This window comes from Aulostomus chinensis, chromosome 6, assembly GCF_037954235.1.
Source record: "Aulostomus chinensis isolate RoL2024-O1b breed Wild chromosome 6, RoL_Achi_v1.0, whole genome shotgun sequence".
In the NCBI taxonomy this organism is placed as follows: Eukaryota; Metazoa; Chordata; class Actinopteri; order Syngnathiformes; family Aulostomidae; genus Aulostomus; species Aulostomus chinensis.
The window spans coordinates 30,242,539-30,269,039 of NC_141325.1; the positions used below are offsets into that span (position 1 = coordinate 30,242,539).

The following is a 26,501-nucleotide window of genomic DNA, read 5'->3' on the forward strand; positions in this document are numbered from 1 at the left end:
AAGTGTTGAAGTATCTGCCTGTCACTAACAATCTAGGGCTTGTTAAAGCTGCCGCCCCCACCCCCACCCCCCAACCCCCACTTAAGAGCCCTGCCTCCCGCTGCGGAGTCCCATCAAGCTTCCATCCCCTCCTCGTCCTCTACCCCCCCCCCTTTTCCTCTACCCCCAAAACACATCAATCAAACAGCTCCCTCTGGACCCCCGACCACCTCCTCCCTCAAACTCCTGGCTAGCCATCAGCTCTCAGGAGGATGAATATAGTGGCATGCATGTATACACACATGCACACACGCGCATGCGCACGCACACACACACACACACACCCTTATATTCAACCCACAAAACTCCACCTATCAATAAAGGATGTTGTTTAGCATCACATCCAGAAGCCTGGTGCTACGGTGACAGTAGCATTCACTGATATGAAGGCTCATCAATCCCTGATCAATAACCGATGCAAAATCATTACTAGGTACAGTCACTGATGAGCAGCTGAGTCAAATGTGTCGATACCACTTTCATGAAACTTGAACATGAATGAGCTCTGATAGCAAACAGTCCATGAACGACCTGGAGACTGAAGACGATGACAACATGGAGACACTGTAGCAAACTCGATTATACTGTTGTGCTGTTGTCATGGATGGAACCAGCCTTTTATCTAATAGTGAACTGCCACATCATCCACCTGATGCCCAATAATTCACTTTGATTTAATAGCCATTATATCGAGGAATAACTTTAAAAGCCCAGTCTACTCAGAACCCATAAATTCAGTCTGACATTGTTATTTAGATCCTATTATCTTTGTTTTTTGATGTAATTCCTGGTCAAATCAGTGTTTCGTGGCTTCAATCTGGAACATAAATGAGAAGGAAATGTTGAGTCCCATGTTTCCTCCTTACCACTTGGTCTGAAGATGAAAAAATATCTGTTTGGGTGAGTCCAGCAGTCTCTGCTGAGATGAACGTCCTGATATCTTGCTGGTTACACCAACTGGCATGCGGGGACCTGAACTGGGGCCACTGGGAGGAGATGTTGCGGTACCATTTATGATTGTCATCAGATCCAGCTTTGCCATCACAGCTGGCCTGAGTATCGGGAGATTTTATTGACTGCTTGGGTAAATGGAGATGATATTAACCCCTGCTGTGCACTCATACAACCTCAACACTGGAGCCAACAAACCCTGGAATAGCAAACCATTTGTGGGAAGGAAGAGGACGGGCGCGGCCAGGGAAGTTCTCTGACCTTATAAAATGTCTGGCTGCTCTGCTGCCTGTTGGGCAAGCGGCTGATGTCTGAGCGCTGACGTGATTTAAAGCTAAATTAGTATTCATCACACCAGTCACAAGCCATTAATCTAATATCCCCAACATGAAATGATATGCAAATTGCCGCCCATTGTAATGCCACACCACGCGTCAGTGCTTCAAAATGGTCACTGCTTCAAAGTGCATCTGCATCACACGTCTGCAGCGGGAGAAAATATAGGCGTCCAACCTCTCATCCCTATAAAACGGCAGCTGAACTAAAATTGCATGTAATATAATTTGATTTAAAAGGATTTGATCTGGCAAAGGCAGTCCAGAGCAAATTATTAACCAGTGTCATTTAGAAAGGCAGGAGCTATTGTTTACATCTATGAATAGCATGTTAATACGGTCATACATGGGATGCACATCTAACTCTGAGCGAAAAACAGATCTATTGGACTCTATTCTGCCTGTCAGTGGCGAAGAGTCCATCTTTTAGGGTTGGTTAGACGGAAAATGAAGCTGTGATTCAAGGTTGCAAGCAGTCGATGCGTCTATTTACGTTTTCAGGTTGTCGTCTTTCTGTCCCATTCTTGTGAATGCAGTATCGCTGGAATGCTGTCAGGTGATTTGGTCTAATTTGGCTTAATGTCGACTTGGCCTCAAGGATGACCTGAAAAGATTTCGGTGGTCAAAGGTCACTGTCACCTCACGTAGCTCGGCAACAACCTGAGAGATTCTCTTCAAATTCCTCACCAATGTCTCCTGGGAAGAATTTAAAACCTTTTTTATGTTCAAAGGGCACAGTCACTGGAGCGGGCTCCTCTCCAGCAGGCATGCAGTGTTTCTACTTTCCTAAAAAAGGTTTTCATGCCACCATTCACACTTTCGGAGCGCATTTACAGCAATGTTTGGACAAAAAAGAATTTCTTTGTTCAAGGATGTCACGAACAGACTATTCATCAATACTTTTATTGTGCGCAGAAGACTGGGTGCTGAATAATGCCATTCAGAGAAAAGTTAGCATCTTCTGACAAACAATTTTTGTTTTTGGAAAGTTGAGAGAATATTCACAGCTGAGAGGCGGGACTTCTATGGCAGGTTTTCCAAATGGATAAAAGGCTTCTACATTGGCTTAATGAGCAGAGACAGAAACACAGAACCATGTCAGATGAAACTGGACCACAAGATGTCAACCACTCACACCTGCCCCTCTGAACGGATACCTGCTCAAATCTGTAGCACCTGGTGCAGCAGCAGCAGCCTCACGTCATTTACACGATGCCCACTGGCATCACTTCACCAGTACAGCGATGTCATTAAACCGTATTCCATCAGCATTAATGAGTCGCTGTGTGAAAGTCTTACTTGCTGAGGCTTTGCGTCCAAACGTGTGTCGTATTCAGCACTCGCATCAGACTGGAGCTGCAGCTTGAGTGACATCTGTGTGTACAGGGCGCTTCACTCCTCATTTGTGTTTCGGGGAAATTCCCAAAAAATAAAAGACACATCAACAGAGATTGGCAGTTCTGTCATGGAAACACTGCACAAATAGCTACAACATGTGGGGAACAAAATGTGTTAAATAACCGCAACTGACTGACGTGAACAAAAATGAACAAATGACATCTTCAGCAGTGAGGACAGTACCTGATTATCACACTAAAAATAAAGAGTGGGAATGAAGTTTAACATTCTAATTTTAACTGACCACTGATGAAAAGTAAATCACGACAGGCTACAACGAATCGTGTCTTTATTTTAATGAAACATTCAGGTCTAAGAGTGATTTTGGCAGCATAAAGAATATAAATATCCATCAACATCTCAACCTTGACCTTCTCTGAGCTGCCGCTGCTTTGTTCGTCGCTCTTTGTGTCTCTGTTGCGTTTCTTTCATCTGTTTTATTAAATCACTCAATTTCCTTTTTCTAAAAAAGACGAACTGAAGGCAGCGCTTTCAATTCACCTAATTATACACAGACAGAGATCATAAATATCTGATCAATATTTTGATAAGAACGAGGGAAAAGGAAGACATACACAGGATCACGTGGCCCTTTTCAAAACAGCTAAACAAGATCCAATTAGTCGTTGTGAACGCAAGGACAGTACGTCTTCAGACGGACCTTCCAATGGAGCCCCGAGCCATGAAGGGCTCAGTATACCTGGTAAGATAGCGTGTAGAAATATCTTTTAATAATATGATAAATTTGTGTTTTGAATTTGTGTTTACTTTTGCGATAATAACAATAATGATGATAATAATAATAATAATAATAATAATAATAATAATAATAATAATAATAATAATAATAATAATAATAATACGACCTGGTCCGGTGCGTCATTTAACTGTGATTTTTATTGTGGTTTCCCATATTTGACAACCATCAAATGTTGGTGGCAGTTCTCAGCCATCAAATCTTGCAAGCTGCTGGATGACGGATGAGCCACCATAGATTTAATTAACGCGTGGTGATTAAAAATGGATACAAGAGAGAGTGGCTTAATATTGAAGGAAATTTAACAGACACAGAGAAGAGATGTGCCGTTTGTAGGCTTGTGTGTGTTGAAGGACCGCAGGTGGAAATTAGCTGTACTTGATGTTGAACTGCACACTGCCTTTTTTCCTAACCAGACTAGACAAACTAAACTAAACTTGAAATGAAACTAGAAGAAAAAGAAGCAGGGACTTCTAACAGTGAAGCGAAACTGTGCTTGTACAGAAGGATCATTCTCTTTCCTCCATTTGCTCATCATTTCATTAACAGACAAGTCAACCACATTAATCCTAAATGAAGAACGTCACAGTGACCACCCGCGGACCTCGAGCATGAGGCGCAGTCCGTTCAGCATCGGCAGAGACCTCACATGCAAACGTCTGAAGGAATGGGAAAATAATGTCCTCCAGAACACTAGACACTCTGAAAATGCACGTGACACGCTGTGAGCACTCAGACATGGAGTTCTATTCTGTTCAAGGCGGAGGAGGATTTAGACTTCGAACGCTTTGTTAAACATCTAAATCGCGACGTATTGTCATACGTCTTCTTGTCCCATCATGGTTTTCGTATTTACATGTTTCCAATCGCATTTAAGGTCCAGACCTCCGGGGAAAGCTGAATCGACCCCACAATCAATTTCTTCTTATATAACTGACTCGATATTTCTATTTGATTACAATGAGCAGATTTTGAAGACAGATTAAAAAAACATGACTGGATGATTGTGTTAATGTGGTTGTTCAAACAGAGGTGGTATTTATTGAAGATGACAACAAGACTTTTGTTGTGAGATATATTTTGGGACAGATGAAGTGAAAGCATTATCTGTGTCAGGTTCAGTAATAATAACCTCAGTCTTCTCGATATTTAGCTGCAGGGAGTTTTGGGCCAACCAGTCACTGAGTGCATAAATCTGATTAAAATTATTGGTGTTAAAAGAAAGGTACAATTGTGTGTCATCAGCATACGAGTGGAAACTCATTTTATGGCTGCAGATGACACGCCCCAGGGGGAAACATGTAGCGAGAACTCAAGAATGGTCCTCTGATAGAACCCTGGGGTACCCCTCACCATCTTCACAGAGGGACGTTGTGACTTAATAGCTGCAATGAAAGATCTATGTTGTAGGTAAGATTAAAACAGTTTTGGGGCTGAACCACAACCCAGTTTTAAAGACAAAAAAAAAAAACCCCATCAACGGTTTCCAATGGAGCAGAGCGACAACAGACGATTTAGCAGCAGCAGCTACAACAAACAGGTCATTCATCACTCTCAGAGCGACGGTTTGCCCTAAATCCAGACTTAAAAGCTCAAAAAGTTTGTTTCTTTCCAAATGAACTAAACGGCTAGTTAATGGTTTTCTCCTGCTGTTGAACTGCAGTGTATATTTAGGCTGAACAACAGACACTGCCCCTCAGCTGAACTATCACTTGGCACATGAGACTACGCAGGTGTGTGCGTGTGATACAAATACACACACACACACACACACACACACACATATATATATATATATGTGTGTGTGTGTGTGTGTTCTTTCACATCTGATAAGGAACTGTAGAGAAGGTGTAACGTTGCTGGTCAACAACAGGTGATTTCACTGTGCATTTTGCTGAGAAAACAAAAAAAACCTGAGCTCCCAGGATCCCAGATCAGAAGCTGTGTAGCTGCTCTAAACTGTTACTATGAGCACTAAAATCAAAGACAGAAGCTCTGGGACACTTGTACTGCTTACACCCTTAGCCCAGGTGCTAATGTTGGCTAGCAACCAGCCACGGACACACATTTGTTTTCACTATAACATTCCCGATCTAGCTCACTCTTGAGATGTTCAGACAGTAAGTGTTATTGGTCTCGACAGACAGGTGCGGCATGAGTAGTTAGAAAAAACTGATGTCGAAATCCTTTTGCAAATGTCCATTAACTTTTATGACTTATTTTTCTGTCATGGGTGGATGTTTGTACTAAGAGCTACTCAAAGAGGAGTAAAGAATTAAACTTTTTGGTATCCTGTCTTCTACATGCTGTTGCTTGTGTGTGTTTATTGATATGAGACTGAAGATGAGTTCATGCTCCTGCAGCTGCAACACCTCTGGAGGTCATCAGTTCAACCAGTGAAAGTGCAATACTATTGTTGAATTATAGTTCCATTACTCGGGCCATCATATGGACACAGCTCTACCAACCTGTGGGCCTAAACCTGGCTACCCCTCGCTGTTGTAAAAGGACACCAGGGTACGATAGTTTCTGGCTGTTTGCCCAGCTTGGAGGCGGAGTCTGCCCGGGGTCTCAGCCATGTCAGGGAATACACCAGATGCTCAGGAGAGACGGGCCACAATGGAGGTCCAGGGAGAGCAATTAGCACAAACGAAGCAGCTATGTCATTAGCTGGTCTTTATTAGCCTCAGTGATCAGTTCAGAGGCCATTAGTCTCCAGTGATCAGAGATTTCCCCGGTCGGCTCGACCCATTACTGCCGTTTATGATTGCGGATGTAGTCTTTCAGGGGGAGAATTCCATGCATTGCTGTCTAGTCACTGAAATTAGAAACAAGCTAGTTAAGAGAGCTCATGTCTGGTAATAGAAGCGATGCAGTTTGCTGATCACATGAATGTGACCATACCGGAGGAACAGTGGCTGCTGTTTGCAATGGCACATTAGCATTATCACTTTCATCTGGTGTGCTTTAATTGATCATTGAGGGACAACATCCTGGCATCCTGGCAAGCACAAAAACAATGACTGAGATATTGCATGAGCATTGTGCAATTTTCAGTAGCTGCTTTCAACAATTTTGTTGAGGTCAAAGGTCATGTTAGTCTCTGAGCAGATACATTGCTGCGCTGTAGAGGCCACTTGCTTGTTTACATGATCGACGGGCTCAGGTTGTGTTGCGTAACACAGAGGAAAACGCAACATTGTAACGTAGTGAAGAGTCATCATCAAAACATCCTGCTGGTTCAGGGCAAAGTCAGAGTTCAGAGAGTCGCACCGCCCGAACCTCCCCTGGGTCCTGCTACGGGAGACAAACGCAGAGATCTGACCGACGGCTCACCAACACTACATCTTTGCTGAATGACATCATCGTCGTCATCAACCTTTCCTCATTCGTCTCTGCTTCATGTTTATTTTCAAAACTATTTGAAGAACTTTGTCTACTCCAACATGCTGAGCCTGCTGGGAATTGTAGTACAGAATGTCTTGCTCTGTATATCGTGTAATATCACTAGCTGGTGGGGGGCTTCGGGACATTTTGTTGTACACCTCTCTCCTCTATTCTGTGTTGCATGCTGGGAAAGAGACGCCCTGTGTGTTGTTCCTCGGCTTTTGCTGGGGCCCTAAGAGACTTCCCTGCTAATGTTCCCCTCCTGTTTTACAGCAGTGCTTCCTGGAACAGCCCCCTACCAGTCATCAGATGCTACATTAAGGGAGCACTCTGAAGTCTTCCTGCTCCACTAAGGGCCCCTGATAAATAACTTATGGGGGAGAGGATTCGAAACATCTCTCCTATTACTCGTCTCAATTCATTTTTTACAGTCCCTTGAGCCTCCCATCTGTCCTGCACTTCAAACGCATCTGAACGCTCAGATACTTTTCTGTCTCCTATCCTATGGGATCCATGTGAAGGTAGAGAGGGGGGGGGGGGGGAGGGGAAGGGGAAGGGGAAGGGGAGGGGGGCTGGGCAAAAGAAGGAAAGAAAAGAAATATGACAGAGCCAGGAGCTTTGAGCAGCAGAATGTGCCAAAAGCATCTCTCCCATCACCTTCCGTCAGTCTATTCTCCACGGAGGGGAAGGAAGATGCATGGGGGGGGTGTGTGTGTGTGTGTGTGTGTGTGTGTGTGTGTGTTGTTGACGCGTCATGGTCCAGCTCAGAGCTGCCAGTCTGTCAAATTACAACGCGTCCAACAACTCAGATTTTTCTCAATCACAATTACGGATTGGACCCCGCTGGAGGGGTGTGAGCGTAGCGCGTTCTAACAGGTGGGCCACGTGGGGGGGCGGCCTCTATGGGCGGGAGGTGTCACATAATGAGGCAAACAAGCAGAGCAACAGTAGTAACATGACGGACAGTGATGGTCTTTGCTGCCGTAGGCAGGCTGCGGGTGGAGGCGCAGCAGAAATCAGCGCTGAAACAAACAAATCTTTTTCTCTCTGTTGTTCGGGTTCGGGTTAGCATCGCGGTAGCCTTTCAGCCAACAGGCCTATCAGCTTAAATGGGTTTTAAATGAGCAGAGAGAGCAAAGCTAACAACATATCTCATCTAAAACGAGCCGCCCTGCCAAGTGTAAAGCATACGTGTCACATGTATGGATTTTGATGGTGTCAGGATGGCTTTTACTGATCCCTTTTATGGAGACCATGAATTTCCCCGAGCTTTTAAAGCAGACCTACTCACAGCTAAGGGAAATTCAATTTGAGCTTCAGCTCAGAGATGTGCATGAAACCAATCTGGTGTAAGGCAATACAAACCAGACACTTATCCCAAAGGTGACAATCTGATTTAACAAACATCACTACAAATCACCTAAAAATGTCAGGATCATGCCATCGGCTCGCGTGAAATATCACGGCGGGGGTCCAGCATCTGCAGCTATGGCGGCTGGAGTCAGCACATCTGAGAGGGAATTCATAACTGGGCCACACTGGCACGTCCAGCGTCTCTACGATTTAAATACCCCGGTTACTACAGGCGGGGCTTTTACTCGGTGGTGGCCTCATGGTTCTGCCTTCTAGGCAGACAGTCCTACAGCATTGATGCCCAGTAAACTGACCTGTGGCTCAAGGTGGCAAACACTACCCCACTACCCCCCGCCACCCCGCCGCCTCCGACCTCATCTTATCCTGAAGAGAGTAAAGTTAATGAAATCATGTTGGAATTGAGACTAAACTCTGGTTGTAGGCGGACAGTAATGAGCATGCCATGTGGGTCCCACCTACCCCCCCTCCACCCTGCCCCCAACCATCTCCTCACTCTATTACTCTGCTTTCATCCTGCTGGTCTACAAAAAAAAAAAAAAAAGACACAGCAAGTCTTTCAAAGGACAAATACGTGTGGGGGTTTGATGAAGCCTGGGTGAACTTAACAAGCAGGGATCTTACAGATTTAAAGGTACTGCTAAAAATTTATAGAGGCATGTTTGGAAGGGGGCCACGGTGAACAGCTTGGCCAGCCGAGCAACATCACAGCGGGATGCCTAATAAGCCCTGCACAATTTTTCACCCCGTATTTTACCAATAAAAAAACAGTTTAAACAGCCTCCCCCAGAACCGCAGCCGCTGCACTGCCTGCCATCTGGAGCCCTCTTTCATTTTATAATCCAACCGTCATTAAAATGCTTCTTGGCAGTTTACAGCTCGTTCCCCCTGTGCAGATGTGGAAGCGATCTTCAGACGGGGCCCTGTGATCAAAGTGCTCGCTGCTGTCAGACAGAACGCTTACCACCCTAAGGCTACCTTCCAGTCCTATCCCGACTTAATGCCCCCTGTTATTTATTTATTTATTTACGCACTCCTGCATTTCTCATGTGCACTGGCGTGCTCTCAGAGCCAGAAAGGCTTCCGACCAGGAGGCTGCAGGTTAGAAATGCATGTAACCTCAGTAAATGTACTGGTGCAGTTTATGTTAGATAAAAGGCGATGATGGAATCGGAGCGTTCCCCACACACAGAAACCATAACAAGGGGGATATTTTCAATAGTTTTACATTTATTTTTATCTTAAATTCTATAAGGTTCTGACACATCCAGCCACATCTCTGTCAGCGCTGCCAAATTTTTGCAAATTTATGCTCTTTATCTTTAAGATTTTATTTGTACTTTTTGAGCATATGGACGGTGATGGTATGTGACGACCAATCACTCATCAGAATAGGAAACAGTCAACTCACCACTTTGCAAACTCTCCTCCTGCCGACTTTGCTTCCTGGCCGGTTGTGGTTTTCCAATGTAAACATCAGAGTGAACACGGAGGAGAAGGTATCAGGGATAAACACCAGCTGCGATCACAACCACACCGGTCTTATCTGCCAAGCATCCCGCAGGCCAACATACACTGGATAATAAACTGGACGGCTGCTGTGCCCATGCTGGGTTCCAGCAGGATATCAGGAACTGTGGTATCCTTTGTTTTGCTTGGATCCTGGGGTGCCAGACAGTTCCACCAGGACAGAGATGACCCTGATGGATCTTTGTTGGGTTTTGAACTGCACGCAGACCAGTGGTCCTGGTGCTGCCTAATTCCTACTGGCCTCGAGGGGGGCTGGACCCGGCATCCATCACTGTGTTGTCTGTGCTGGGGGTGGGGGGGTGGATGCTGAGGGTCACTGCTGCACGCTGTTCATGGCGGAGATGAAGCCGGGTCAGTAGAACTCTAAAGCACAAACTGAAGACCTGGTGATATCAGGGTTCACAGCAACTGCGACCAACACATTTACGCACAACAAAGAATGTAGATTGATTGAGAGTTTATGGTCAATCATTCAGAGATGAACTGGGCCTGCTTTTGAGTTTCACCTACAAATCACCTGCTCAGTAGAATTAAATGTTCCGATGATCTCGTCTGATTTCATATCTACCAGCAGGCAACAATTCTGTAGGACCAAAGTATGGCAGAATAACTGACGAAAGCAAAAAATACTTTGGGAGCAATGGAAACGATGTTACCAACATTCATTAATATTGTGAGATGTGTGACAGCTGTTCGTCACAAACAAGAGATAGATGTGGGCGGCCTAGAGAGAGATGCGTTTCTGGCAGCAGTCAAAGGTGATGGTGTGGCTCCGCCCACCGCCACTGTCTCTGTATCACGTCACGTTGCCGCATCCACTGTGTGTACGTGCATGATTTGCCGGCTGCCCGGCGACCTGAGGCCTCCTAGCTGATGTGCCGTGGCGCGCATGGCGTTAATTCTCCGACCGGGTGTTGATTGAACTCCCCTGAAGCCAGTGACGCATGTTGCCTTTGTTTGGCAGACGTCCCGGCGTAAGAAGTGGGGCCATATTCCGCCTGTCAGTGCCATGTGTTCGCTCTCCTCAGAGCACAGCGGCTGATAGCACTCAGGCCCCCACACCCCCACCTCCCACCCCCTAGCATCTCTGTGGGCACCCCAGGCCTAGCAAGTCTGCACTAATGAAGTCAAATTAATTTAATGGATGCCCATGCTGCCTGTATCAGTGGTGCTTGGCAGGAGGACGGTCTCAGCGCCGGTCTCAGTCTGCGGCTCCAGCCCACACGTATATCTGAGAGCAGCTGCACCTCCAACAGGACCAGTTATCTGTTTTCACCCTGGATGACTCTGAATGAAACCACAGTACATGAGAGGGTGTGTGCTGCTGTCACTGCAGTCCTGACACTGATGTGCTCAGCTAGCGTCACTGAGGGGACCGTAACCATCATGAAGCCCCTCCACCAGTGCAATAATGTGATTACACAAACACATCAAATAAAAGATATTAATCATTTCTCCAAATCAAAACAGGAACACCAACATGGATGTTGTCTAGTCCATCTCGAATTTCCAAGCTAACGTGACGTGATATTTTCTAGGGGTCGTGGCAAATTGAATAAATACCACAAATAGAAACACTAAGCTTGCTAGCCAGCTCAGTCTTGTAGCTTTCCCACGGACAGACTAACAGTGGCTCTATATCCTCCGATGTCAGGTGTGTTTTTAGCTGGTGGCACCACGACTCAGTGGGGCTGCGTCTCCTCCATACAATTTAATGGTGAAGAAAAGAGGATGGCTAAATCTTGCTGTGCATGGATACAGGGTAAAGATACAGAGGAGGGTGAGGCAGGCAGGTGTTTCAGTGCATGTGCTTTAACCTCCGTTTTGTTTCTGTGCAGTTTCACAAACTAAAAAAAGGACTTGAAAGTCGTACAGCTGATTAACGAACTGAACACGATAACAAAGCAACAAAGAAACAGGATCACTGGAGCGCAGTGAGGTGTGCTGCTACGCTGCCAAGAGCATGTTCTAAAAATCCAGTTGACCAATCAGGTTTCTTGGTCATAACTACCAATGTTCAGTGTCTGCAGGAGCTCAAGCGAGTAGAGTTCCACAGCGAAGCCCAGGTGTGTCCACGAACGAAGGCGAGAACCGGAAAATAATGGGCAAATGAATATAGAGTGACAGCCATCGTTAATACCTGATTCCTGCCGCCTCCTGTGCCTAAAAGTCCCCCAGGTAACTTTTATGGAGCACCCTTTGATACAATAATTATTTTTTTCCTGTAATCTTTCAAGCCATGAAGCTTTCCCCTGGCTGGTGCAGATCAAAGCAGGCTGGTTCTGCACATGAGGGACCGCAGTGACTGAGGTTTCTGGCTTAATTGAAGGCAGCTGGCCCCTGTGTGTGTGTTTGGGCCTGATCTCAGCATGCTCTCCCGGGTTCTCGGCTTTCCACATCACATACACATTCGCCCACGGAAAGTTCCCTCCAGAGCCCAAATGACGCGAGGGCCTGCGGGGCTTGAGGTCTGGCAGTCGCCAGCCGATCCACAGGCATCCGAGTGTTTAGATTGATTCTGAGATGCTCAAGTGGTTAGAAAGATGGAGTGTGTTGCTCTCAGGGTGTGTGTGTGTGTGTGTGTGTGGGGGGGGGGGGCTGAGAGTCAATGCTCACTGCTTTTATTGTCCATCATCACCATTATGAGGGCTGGAGATGACTCGTCCCATAAAGCTGATTGCGAGGTCCTCAGTAGAAAAACAGAGCCTCAGAAACAACACTGGTCCATGATTCCATGATTAATGTGTGTTGATGTTCCTCATAAAATTTCTACAAAAACAGCTCTTGACTTCGCTGACTGGCTTCTTGGGGCAGACGGGAATTTAGTCTCAGAACATACTTCTCACTGCCACAGTGGACCGAGACTCCAGCACTGATGTCCAGAGAGGATGAAATGCCTCTACAGGGAAATATTAACCAAGATGGAGCTGATTCCCAACAACAACAGGGAATTCTATATTTATCCATGATTACATATGTTTTTTGTTGTGGAGGAAAGGCGAGTCCCCCTGCATTAGGAAGCCCCGTGCAGACAAGCCAAGCCAGGGACAGACATGGTGTGCCAGCGCTAAACGCACAAAGTCTGTCTTACATTTCCAGCCAGAAGAAATGTGCAAGTAATTACAGTCAAACCATGTTTATTGAATAAAAACCCACTTACCCATTATGTTTATGCACGATCAGAAACACTCAAATCTTACATCCACGTACACAAAAACATTTGTCGTTTTCTTTTTTCCACAGAACATCTGCACCCAATATGGAGTCAATTTTACTTTTATTACTCATGTGGAAAAATGTATATAGTGCTGGGATTGTTATTCAAACACGGCCACTTGAAACACAACGAGAGCTGCGCCAGGCCGCTTCGGTGTGCAGGGGACTCACACTCTGCATGCTTAGCTGGCTCTTTAACTCTGTCTGACACACATTACTGCCTCGCATGTGTGTTATGCTTTGCCTCCTTTGAAGGGTTTGTGCATCAACTGCAAGACTGCATCATTTAAAACATAAAGTTGCAGTTTAGGTGAGGGATGCACGGTGTTATCAGGACGTCACTGCTCTCTGCAGATATTAGCTTTAAAAGCAAACTATCAGCCTGATGATATTCACCAATACCAATCATATCCTAGTATCTCGGCTGGATGCGGTGCGATGATGCTGTGGTCAGAGTGATGTCATCAGCTGCCTGGCAGCAGGCAGCAGTGTGTCAGGTGTCTGAGGTGTAGAAGTTTTTTAAATATCAGAAGGACACACGGCGATAGAGCAGGAAAAACTGGCGCTGGACAGCAATCCGTTCTCTGCTACATGGATAAAACCAGAAGATCGTCCCCGACCACCCTGGAGCAAAAAACATCAGGAAAACTGATGGACTATAACATGATTGCTGTGCTACAAACGGCTGTTTTCATTTGTTGATTTGGCTGATTTGTGAGCCTCCCTGGTGCCTTGCTGGACGGTACCCAGTCAGAGTTCTGATGTTGGGTCACCTGAGCTGCAAGCAGCCATTTACGGCACCACTGCTGAGCCCACGTCAGTCACTTTAATCACTAACATCTGGATGTCAGTTCACACTTTGGTTTTATTCTCATGATTGTCTCAGGAGGAGCAGCACCCACGTCTGTTTGAGGAGGAATAGAAATGAGGAACATTGGGTGGAAGCAGAGCATCCTGAGTCCGCCTCAGCTGGTGGGCCTGCGCCGCAAGACAAGCAGGGGAGACTTACAGGTCTCTGCCATTAGGTGGCAAAAAAATGAATGTATCTTGACAAACGTGTCGAAAATATTGACATATCAGGCAATAAAAAAAAAAAAAAAAAAAAGCATCAGGATTTCAGTGCTTGATGTGATGTTTTAATCTAATCTAGTCCAACACTATTGGAGATGTTTTTGTATCCTGATGTCGCTTTGGGAGATGACTTTCGTCTGCATGACTAAAAATCTTTTTCTTATAGTATTGAAAACAATGCAGTTTTCTTAAGCAACACCTTCTTTTTTCCAGAAACTGTACAGCAGTAAATGTGGGTTTGTAGATGGCGAGCGACCTCACAACCTGTCTGTTGTGATACAGCACACCACACTTTCTGTATCACCTAATCGTTGAACTGACAAAATCTTGAGAAAATTGTGCAATCGAGCATTTCACCTGTCCACGGCAAAAACTCGCGCTATCACAGAAGCAGAGCTCTCGGGTGGCAAAAACAGTGTTTGATGAAAACCACCTCTAAATGGATCTGGGCGAGGTGGAGGAAAAACACACACTAAAACCTGGTGTTCATCGAGGCAACAATAAACCCACAATAACAATGATCACAAGCTGTTGAACATGGCTGAGTGGTGACATGATTTTCTCTAAGAGTTAGCAGAGCACTGGTGATTCCAAGACAGAAGGGCCAAGTGTGTGATATGATTTTAACAGAACAAACTATTCGCTCTATTAACTCCCGGCCAACACAAACAGCCTCACTGGAAGGACGAGACGGGGCGAAAGAAGATGACAGTCTAGATGACATGTCAAGTTTTCATTGCTCTCCGCTTCTGAGAGGCTGGAACGGTTTTGCTTGCCACATCGCTTCTATTTTCATCTCTGATGCCAACATCAGCGCTAACCTTTAAGAAAGAATGCGGACCAGGCTATCGGGTGCCACATCAATGACGCCATGGCCATGTTGACTGTCCCTGCATTGCTGTATGACAAGGATTGCTGGTGACAAGCAGTCTTTGCTGCTGTCAGCTGGCTGTGTCTGCTGGCTGGCCCTGCAGAAGCTCCGAGTCTTTCTCTGTCATCGCGCCTCCTCTTCCCAACATGCACTGGGGCTGAGTTTCACTGCTCAGCGTGCCCTTACAATCACTTCCCTCTTAGCATGTATACACACACACACACACACACACACACACGCACACGCATGTGCACACACACAGGCATGTGTGTGCGTGCTACTAAGATCCTCCAACCCAAACAGGCATGTTTGTTGTGATCCTCTGATATTCAAGCACATTTCTATACAAACCAGACACGTGTTTCATTTGTGATTCATGATTGACAGGTGGTACATCCAATCACCTGCAAAGCAGCTTTTGTTCTGACATGCCAGGTCAGCAGAGCTGCTAATGAAAAATACTGGCAGCAGACAACAGAACACTGAGAACCCCGCAGAAGACTCTTAGAACATGCCGCTGGTACGCAGCTGCACACAGCACCGACGCAGCCAGTGAAGAGCCGCTCTGCTGGGTCCTCGTGCCGCCCCTGTAGGGCCCTGTGGGTGTTAGGGTTCATCACAAAAGTATTTAGTAAATGAAAGAACATGGTTTCATGGTTTGGACTCAAATAAACACAACAGGGCTTTCAGAGACACAAGCTGTTGACAACGAGACGCCAAGCGCCCCCTGCTGCAGCGCCTGTCTCCACTCACCCACACCAACGCCCAGCACCACACCTTCCTTACCCAAATACCAGCTCCTACTCTCTGTCCTCTGCTCGTCGCCGCTCGGGCCGCTAGATGACACCTGTCACTTAAATGTCCATAAAGGACGTTTCCAAACTGTCGGCTGTTTCCTTCTTCTGAGCAGAGACAAATCAAAATGTCCTGCCTGATCATCACATACTTGTGCACTAAATGCACACCAGATGTGCTGCTTGACAACTGAGAAAAGAAAGAAAACATTTGCCTGCAAAGCACACATGCTGGAAGTGGTCCAGGTACATTTTAATAGACGTGGAGCACATCAGGACACCATCTGATGCAAATATAAGATGTTTATTTCTGGCAAATATACGTCCCATCGTTACTTTCTCTTAAAACCGACTCGGCCAAAGTCTCATCCAAACATCGATCCGTCAACTTACAGGAGAACCTGCATTCAGGGATGACCTTAATTAGAACTAATAGGTCTTCAGGGGGAATATGTGATCCTTCTGTTTCGTCTGGTACTTCCAGCGGACACTGAGAGCAGTTGTGAATAGAGGAAGGAAATGAGCAAGGGAGAAAAGAAGCAGAGAAGGAGGGAGCGAGAAAGAAAGACAAAATCAAGAGGAGAAAAATGACATCTCCATATTAAGGCCTGTGTTGCCGGTGTCAGTTCTAATTTCACAGTGCCTGTGGGGAGCTGAAAGCAACCAGTCAGCTCTGGTCTCATCTCCTTCCTTCTCCATTTTGAATCAGGGCCGGCAAATCCCAAGCTGGGGGGGAAGGAATATTACTGGCAAATTGGTTTTAGATTAAAGGAGGTGGCGAGGCATTCTGCTTTCTCAGCTCTTTCCCAGGTGCACTTAATCTAATTTCATTAAAGAGATGAGGACGGATGATCACTTGTGTCGAAACATTAAGCCGGTCCATTTTTCCCGTCCATATAAAAACTGTCAGCCATTGTCAGCAGCCTGGTGGGTGGCCTGTTTGTTACTGAATATGACGACTGGACCACTGTGGATGGCCGGGGAGGGAAGCCCACCTACATGAATATACATCACTATTACTCTTCCCTTCCCAAGATGGTGATGGAGGAAAGGGTTGACAACATTGGTAATGAGACATGTAGAGCAGCAAATAGAGAGCTGAGCGCAGTGGTGGTGTTAACGGATATGTTTAAACCCCCACAGCACGCATGCTTGTTGTCACGGGTACACCGCTAACCTCAGAGGGTGTACCCCGCCAATAATTCAGTTGGAAGATACCACTAGCTGACGAGCCATGACTGATAAGCCAGTGGAGACGCAGTGATATGGCATTCATTCTGCACGCAGCCGTGAGATAAGAGGCTAGAGGAGGAATTAATGTGTCAATCAGAGGCTGCGCTTTGCGAAGCTTTAAAAGAGCTCGTAGACAAGATATGGTAATGGTTCTGGGAGACGGAGCTTTCTGAGTGACTGCTCGGCAAACAGGACCAAATGGAATTAACTAACCTGGGTGTCCTCCACTGTGGCGCCGCGACGCAGCCGTGGAGGAGGAAACACACCTGACGGGAGGCCGCGGCGTGAAGAGTTGAGAGAGTGAAAGCAACTCATGTTATGACTTTGAACTCGGTTAAAACTGGAGGAGCAAGTGAGGACAGCCAAGTGGTTTCTAATGGAGACAGGATGACACTTGAGCAGTATTTCTCTGCCTCTTCAATGAAGGAAAATGATCATCTTCACTTGGAGTATCTCACACATGTCACAAGGTGTCAAGATGGGCCCTTTTATGAATTACAGATTGAGCAAGTGCTGCTAAGGTGATGTGTAATAGTCAGAGCAAATGTGCCATTACACAACAATGGCCTCTCGCCTAGCGAGTTTTGCAGGGGATCAGAAAACTTGAGGGGTTGAGATATTATGATTCATAAGATTTACCAGCTGGAAAGAACAAGAATCCAACAGTAAAATGCAAATTGTGGGCAGAAAAACACGCTGGTGTGGACACAACAGCCAGTCGGTCCAAGCACTTGAAGAGCATGAAAGCAGAGATCTTGTTTGTGTCCATATTATTAGCAAAGAGCTTTGTGCTGGACGTCGGAATACGCGAGGCTCAAAGCGGTCCTGAAGTCAGGTGAGGTGCTGCTTTTTTCCAAGTTGGAGTTACGAGCCTCTTGTGAACCTGACAGTGACATTTCACAGCTCTATAAGCTGAAACTAGCTAGCTGCTGATCGCAGGCTACAGCAAGTTCACCAGAGTTAATTAACTATGCCGCCGCAACAGCGTTGCTCCAGGGTGTCCAGGTAGAGCAGCGGTCTACTGCCATGTCTTCCAGGACGGGGGTTGCTGGTTCTGTTCTCTGAACTCTTTGCTGTCAGGTGGAAAAGTGTGGCCATCGACTCTCAATGGAGGTCCGAGATCCAATCCAGAATGGCAGCGGAGGCGGAACAACGACCAGGACAGCTTGGTAGGGTGAGCTGGGGACGCGATGAGTTGCAGCTGCACCCGTACGGACTGACGGCAGATCAGCAAGGATTCAAGTCTCCGCAACGTTCTGACAGCACGTAACCTTTTTGTAAATTCTCTGGAACGAGGCCCTCCTACTTTTCAGTTAGAAGCTAACTTTCATACAGGAAATCACTCTTCACCTCTTCAAAAGATAAAGAGGCCTCCACAGGACGCTGCACCGGACCGGCACTTGGTAGCCACTCATACACAAGAGCAGATTTGAAGGAGGAAACCCTGGCACTCCCACAGCAGAGTCCATCTCACAGCAATAAACAAGACACAAACCAAAAAGCAGGCAAAGACCTGCTGAAACCAATGACATTCACATGAGAAAAGTATAAATAAACCAACTACTATGTATGCTAAATAACAATTTTCACCACCGTTAAATCAAATATTGTCCATGTGACATCTTCACACGACAAGACAATCAGAAGATAACATCATTACACAAGCAAAGTCATTCATCCAGACCGTGTGTGAAGTGATAAACTGCTAACACGAGTTCCAGGGCATATCAGTGCACCTTAATCAACTGACAGTCACACAGAGGAGGGCTTCAAAGTACCCGCATCAACAATAAAGCAAGAAAATGTCCCCAATTTCATAGCGTGGCCTCAACCTGATTTGAGTACACTTGGAGCTTCTATTGCTCAGCAGTTTGGTTCGTTCCTTCATGAGCATTTCATTTAGCATGGCTGGGCACAAACACAGCGAGTGTTGCTCCGCAGAGACACACTCTTCTCCATAAAGGCTCCTTAATATGTGGGTTTTCCCTGATGTGAAAGGAAATCAGTGTTAGTTTTTCAAATGTACCCTGAATACTTTCCATTGTCAAACACTGTGTGATCTCCAACATCATAGCTGGAACTTCTGCCAAGAGAAACCAGCCACGAGAACTAAGGCAGCTTGTTTCGCCAAGTCGGGGTTGATCCACATAAAAAAAAGCACCTTCCAGCTGCCTCCCGAGCTGGAGGGGGCCCGGCCTCGCCGTCATGCCTGACACGTTATGGAAACACATCACTGCGTGCTATCAGGAGCGCCGGTTCGACACCAGCGAGCGTCGCGAGGTGCAGCCTTGGTGCACTTGTCAGTTTTATTCAAATACAGTGGAACTGATTGCGCCCTGGAGGCACACCTGGAAGCAATATTCTAATTACGTTAATCTATGAAATCCTGACAATGTGGGTGTTCAGGTGGCTGGTAATCTGATGCTGAAAGAAGTCTTTGTTTTGGCTGGGAGGATTCGGGAGGAGCTGCCACCTGTTCCAGCAGAACCTCATGGAAAATGATCACTGTTGATTTATCCTGAGTGCGGACGATTACAGATGACAGTGTTTGTCTTTCTCCTGGTGGAATCCAATCTTTAACACCATCGTCTGTTTTTTTAATTTTTGGTGATGGCCTGTCAAAGTATTTTCCTCTAGTTTTTCCACAGCAAAATTACTACATGTCTCATCATCCTGATTATAGTAATACATGTTTCTGAGGGAATGAAAAGGTCAGCGCTACTTTAGCCTTCATCTTCCTGTTTGTTTTTTCTTCTTTCACTCTCGGCAAATACATGAAAATCAGCAGTGTTTCTTTTTTCAAAGAAAACACAACTTGTTTCGCTATTATGTTGTTCAGTCACATTTGCTGTGGGCCACAAATGAAAGCTTTTATCCGTCTCCTGGTGCTGGATCAGTACCGTCATTAGAACAATAGAAAACAGTCACGACTGTCTCCAGGCCTCGGTTCTTGTCTAGATCAGAAGCTGTCAAGCGGGGTGCTCGCTGTGTGCGTCCGTTTGCTAATGAATTCTTCTGCTGGGCGTGTCACACTGGTTCTGAACATGAACCCCCAGCATTTAAAAAGTCTGAACCTGAGGGGGGACCAAAGTTGGAGGAGACATGAAAAAGTGCAAGTATCTTCTGTGTAAAGTAGGTTGGGCAAATCATGGACACACAGAGGGCGTTCCAGATGGGATGTTGTGTGTGAGACGCTCGCCACTGAGCGAGCATCTCCTCACTCCAGCTGTTTACATCTCCAGAATTCCTCACTGACACCATCAGCTGCTGTGCAATAACTATTCTGATTGGTTGAACTACAGGATGAAGTCCAGACGTGTAAGAATTGAGATCTGCTGCTCCTGACTTGGCTGCTCGCAAGGAATATAAGCTACCGCCGTCGCCACGCTCACGTTAGCCATCGTGGTTGTTCAGCTGAAGAGTGGAAATAAACACGTAAAAACACCTTTGTCTCCAGCCCTGGTCAGCAAACTTTTGGCACAAACATTCAAAAATGGACAGCTTCTCACGTGCTGAGCTTCATTTTCCAAACAGGAACTTCTGATCTGACTTTGACAGAAATATTCTGCTGACTATCAATCACTCTGTTACTGTGTGTGTATCAGTACATATAAAACTGTAGCTGCAATGACTTTAGCAACATGATGAAGTTTTCATGGCCTGCATGAAGTTCTATAAAGCAGTGATGTGTTTCACAGCACACAATAGCATGACGTATTGATTAGAAGTGGATGAGGCCTGCAGGTCTGTCTCTCGTCAGCGAACTGTGCAATAATTGGTGCAAAACTGAACAATCGGACAGTTGAACACTTGGCTACGGGGTCTACTACTCCACCACGTCTTGAGCTGGATCCCAGTCCATCCCAACTGGCTGAACAGAGTCAGGAGCCACATATGAAGCAATGTTTACCGAGCAGAGATCATAGCGGCACAGCAACACACTCCTGGTTTTCTCTCCTTCTGTGTCTTTTAGTTGTTCAGCATCCAAGTATCAAACTTTTAGACATTAAATGTCAGAATTTGTGACACTTACGGGAAGTGCTACAAGTCTGGAGTCACTGATGTAGCAGGCAGGGAGAAACCCCGAACAGGAAACACTGTGAGCTTCCCTCCTGCTTCACTTTCCTCTCGACCCCCCACCGTGATGCCAGGGAGCTGTATGGAGACTGACAGGCCTGCTACGTCTCTCTGTCGTGTCAACTAGCTCGCGCCCTCGGTTCTTTCTCGCTTCAATGAAGAGATAAAAGCCTATTGACTCGCCGGGCTACAGTTAATGCAAATTGGGCCTGCTATCAATGTATTATTTATAGGGAAAGCTGCAGACATTTCCACAGAACTGGGAGCTAAGCTTACAGGAGATTAGGCATGCTATCTCATTCATTTACCAGGGAGTAATTGCTAAACTGTAGAGGAATTAGGATGCGTGAGGTTCCCTGAAGGCGTTTCATCTTGTAACCAGGTGGCTGCCATCAGCCAACCACCTCCAATATAAACACACACACACACACACACACACACACACAAAAGTGATAGGCTCCTAATGGTTAGCACTTGGTGACATTTCTATCATGATACTGCAGGTGCTTCAGCTACACAACATTTTTTCTATACCTGCAAATGCGGCTGTGCAGTAAAGTCGCTGCAGCAACATCACAACACTCCATCGATCCTTTTGGATGGAACGTCAATAAATCTTGACAAACAATATGGCGGGTCATGTTATGTGGCAGCTGTATCTCAGTGAGCTCAGTAATGTTGTGTAAGTTTGCAAACATCCATCCATTTTCTACCTCTTATCCCGTGAAGGGTCATGGGTGGGTGGAGCCTATCCCAGCAGCCTTCAGGCGAGAGGCGGGGTCTTTGCAAACATTGTTATGAAAAGTTTCAAAGAACGACTTTTGACTCAGTTTGTGTGGAGTCGATTTGAATATCATTACACTGCACAGCTGATGGTACGTTGTATTCATAGCTCCATTTTTCAGTCCGGTAAGTAGAGTATTGCAATATTTCTTGTATTGTGTCATTTGGTGAGGTCCTTGCTGCCTACTGGCAAAGTTTTCATCAATTCCAACTGGTACCTGCACCAAATAAATGTATTCAAATAAAACAATGTTCTACTCAGCATTCAGTGAATCCCACTTCATCTGGCCAAAGCAAAAATGGGACATAGGTTGAGACACAGAACGGTCTTACCTTGTTATTCATATATCATATTCAAGACACGCAGGGTACATTCAGGAAAAGATGCTCCAAAAATAAAAGACGCCAGGTTGTTTAGCAGAAATCTAACCGAGAAAACAGCCCCTCCTGTACTGCATTTCCATTGTCACTGTCTTCCTCTGTAAAATGCAAATGATCAGCGGTGTTGGGCCCGGTGGAGGCTCGACGACTGTCTCTCGCTCAAAATTTTTATGCACAACTCCCAGCCCCTTCATGTGGCGGGTGAATAAACACAGGAAAACAGTCTTACCTTGTCGTCAATGTCACTCTCGCTGTCACACTGTAAGAGAAAAGAGACAGACACAGGAAATGTGAGGAATTATTCATTTGGCTCCCACTAGTAGCTCATAATCAGTGCAGATGTTATTTTTGTGTGCAACCTCTCATTCACTGACAGCTTTCAGTGCAAACGGCACAGGATGAAGGGGGAAAGGAGAGTGTTGTAGTCTCAGAGAGGTTTTCAAGTTTCAAAAGCAACACAGCCGCGCAGAACGCCAGTCTGATGTTTCTGTCACAAATTCAATGCTGTAAACTCACAAAAGATGAAAAACGAATAATGCTACACAGTGGATTCTTTTATGAAGAGCCTGTTCAGTGGCTTCGCATTCAACAGCAGCTTGTCATTTAGCCTTTTAAGAGTGCTTTAACATTGGACGATAGTATCTCAAGGACACAGGGAGCTCGTGCTTTGCAATACTGCGGGCCTATTAAGTGTGGTATTTCTAATCAACCTTGTGATAAACACCTGTCTTTAATTTCTATTTCAGACATCCGCAACTATAAAGACGCAGTGTTCAGAAGTATGCCTCGTCTGGCACGGCCAAAGACCACATCGCCTTCATTTAGTCAGGATGTGAAATGTTTTTTCAAACATTTTTCCCAGTTTTTCAACGGTTTAACAACCTTAGGATTAAAGGTCATTCCACCAGATTTGACATTGTTACAAACCGTTGATAAGAAAGATTAGAGGCAGACAAGACTGGAAAATATTTCACACATTTTAAAAAGATGGTTTGATGGAAAAGGGCAGCGACCCTGGATAACGCTTGCATTTTTTGGACCCATTCTATTCTGTAGGTATGAAATAGCGCAATCCTTGTGCAGATTGTTCCATGTGCTTTGGGTCTGTGTGAGTTTTGCCTTTCTTCTCATCTTTTGATTTCCAACCTTTCAACTAACTGCAATCTGCGAATAACAAAAGACGCTTTATCTAAAGGAACACTTTGCAAATAACATGAAGGATGAAGCAAGCAGCACTTTCCCATTCTTGTGGACTTGCAGCCCAGCAGGAAAACAAAGATACTGCTAACTTCCTTAGCGTGAGCGGGATGAGAAACCCATCATTTACTAGCCACTTACATGAGGAACAGAGTGGAATCATACAAGGCGCAGGCTAGCTGGCGAGCCGGTGCTAGCCAAAAACCGTCTAGTGCTAAAAACAGGCAAGTTAACCCGACGGCGATGAGCTTTAATGAGAATGGTGTGAAACATAGGACTGAAGAAATACCAGCCAAGGTGAATTCTAACTCCTCAAGTGTGCGTTACCCTACGAGATGCTGCTCGTCTTTCTCACTGTTGTCATCAAATAGGAGACTAGACAACCTGGAGAAGTGGAAACCAGAGTGGTGGAGCTGCCTGCTGGTCACACCGGACCTCACAGCAGGACACATGAGAAGCGATTCAAGCAAAGAGCCACACGTGGGTGGGCGGGGGGTGGGGGTGGGGGGCAGCGGATGAGAAAAAAGAAAAATGCCTTCAATCTGTCAATTAAGTCCTTGTGGCAACATATTTAAGTGGGCCCTCTTTATTTTGTTTGACTCCCTGTCAGAGCTGGGCACAATGAGGGGGGGGGGGGGGGGGCTCGGTCAATGGAGCCACAGCAGCCCTTTGTTGCCAGTGTGGTGGGTCCAAATGTATAATTAAGTAACGAGAGTAATCAGTGCAAGGGCTCCGTGGCCAAGATCTCTCAGGAGAGGAGTAGGGCGGGAAGGGGTGGGGTGGGGGGTGTCTTTCGGGCTCTGTGGCTCATCCTAGTCTTCAAAGACCAGGGACGCGTCGCGAGTCCTCGCTGGTGGAAGCTTGAAGTGAAAAACAGCGAAGCTCAAACCTGAAGGTCGGCAGTGGTTTCCATCTCCGTCAGAGGCAAACGCCTGAGCTCTGATTGTTCAGTTTCACGTGAGACATGGAGCAGAAACATACCTGCGGAAGGCTACATGCTGTGAAAGGCTGCACAGTAATGGAAAACGTCAGCTCTCACTCTGGCTGATGCGTGTGCCTTTGTATTAAACACTAAACCTTCCCACTGAAGTCAAATATTCAGTGTGCAGTCACCAGACTCGGAGAATGTTTGCAGAGCCCCGTTTCAGGGCTTTTTGCCTCTTTTTCCCAAAGACCTTCATCTCACACAGCAAGGCATCAAGAGAGAAAGTGCTCAAGCCTTTTGTCAACCTATTACTCATTAGACTACAGATTACACACAATTAACTGTCAGCCATTTCAAACATGGTTGGTGGCGGGGGTGGGGGTGGGGTGGGGGATGTCACAGCCTTTTGTTCCCTCACCACTCTCGTATTTGTTCTGAAAACGTTCAAAACGTTGTTCCTGTGCGGCTCCAACCTTCTCAGAGTTACAAAGAATTTGACTCTACTGGTGTAAACGTATTCTTAGCATGCATCGGATCAGATGACCTCCATCTCGCAGCACTTCTGAGTTCCTCTCTATTACTGGAGCCGAGCTTAAACCCTTGATAGTGGAGGTGAACAACTGGCTCGGTCTATTCCCTGGATGGATGCTCGGCCTTGTTGTTGCAGCAGTAGCCATGACACTAGAGACGAGGCCTCACAAGGCTGGAGCTGGCAAAGAGGAAAAATAATATCAAAAGAGCACAGCGTGATGCTTATCCTTTTACAAGAAGCATGCACTGCAGCCGAGCATAAAGAGGAATACTAGCTACAGCTCAGACGGAGGCAGAGAGACACCCGGCGCAGCAGGGGAGAGAGAGGCAGGTTGGGGGGATGCTCCAGAGGCGAGCGGATGATTTGATGGAAGCAGCGTTAGAGCCGTTTATGTCAGAACTGTGTGTGATTGCCTTGTTGATCTCTTCGCTTTGGTCCAGTCAGAGAGAAGAATACAATGAACCCATAAAAGCGAGAGGCTGGAGTCATTTAGCACCCAGCCTTTCTTTGAATATCTGCAGCGGGGGGAGATGTTTTCAGCAAAAACTGAAAATGCAAAACCACAAACCGTCACAGAAGCCCCCCTGAGCAGCACGTCTGGTGGTCAGGGAGGACTTTGTTAAAATCGGAGAGATACTGTATGCTGCTCACTAAGCTGTCTGACAGGATCTGTGCCCCTGGTGGTTTGTGTCTCTCATAGATGTTCACAAACCAACCCCCCCCACCCCCATCCCCAAAAAAGAGAGAAAATATTGTCTGTCTCCTCAGAGGCAGGGAGCAAGCAGCAACATCTGCACCTGGCGAACGGCAGCTACGTAGGGTAACAGGGGACCGGCTTCAGCGGATGGCTCATCCGCATCCCTCCCTCCCTACCCCCCCACCTCCTCTCCAACTCTCCCTCTCTCCTGCCAGCATCAGACGGATGCGTTTGGCATTTACACAGCTTTCAACACTTTAGAGACAGGAGATTTATTCCGCCAGTGGCCCTGGCTAGAGCCGGGCCTCGACCTGGGCCGGCCCCCATGACGACCCTGTAGCTCAGCCCTGAAATGAGGCAGTGCTGAGGAGAGAAGAGCAGAGAGGGAAAAAACAGAGGGGGCAGGGATGGATGTCTGGATTCTCCTGGACATTCTATCTGGCAGATTCTGATAGACGTGCAAGGGGAAGACAATAAGCGTTGCGCATCCCGGAGCACATTAAAACGACTGGCCAAATTAATCACACAGTTCCACTTGTCACACTCAGAGGACAGTCTGCCATGAATTCTGCCTCAGAGATAGAGAAAGAAGCACTGGGGGGAACTCGCCCGGCTATGCAAATGCTGGCACGCCATCAACAACTGTCTGCCTGAATACTGATCGCAACCCCGTACTCGCAGCGAGAAATCTACAAAAAAAAAAAAAAAAGCAGAACAAGAGCTGCCAGAACTGTCACTGTCAGTTCCTTCTCAAAATAAATAAAGTAATAAATAAAATGAACACAAGCGAGGAAAAAAGACCACATGCATAAAAGTATTTGTATTGTGATGAAAGCTTGACAGTTTATCAAAGTCAGAGTGAGGAGTGTGTGTTTCCCCCAGATTATGGTGTAATAAGGGAATGAACATGAATGTGGATAAATGAGTGTCAGGTTTCCTGCTTCGGTCTTTGCTCT

General features: G+C 46.2%; 1 protein-coding gene across 10 annotated transcripts in view; it reads right to left on the reverse strand.

Moving 5' to 3' along the window:
- The window catches only part of fbrsl1 (fibrosin-like 1), a 298,276-nt gene that overhangs the window by 74,140 nt on the left and 197,635 nt on the right, over window positions 1-26,501 (reverse strand). For all 10 annotated transcript variants that reach the window (XM_086207516.1, XM_086207520.1, XM_086207512.1 and 7 more), the window contains one exon: window positions 22,424-22,453. In XM_086207516.1, the coding sequence (XP_086063642.1) occupies window positions 22,424-22,453 (30 nt within the window). The remainder of the gene's footprint in view (window positions 1-22,423; window positions 22,454-26,501) is intronic.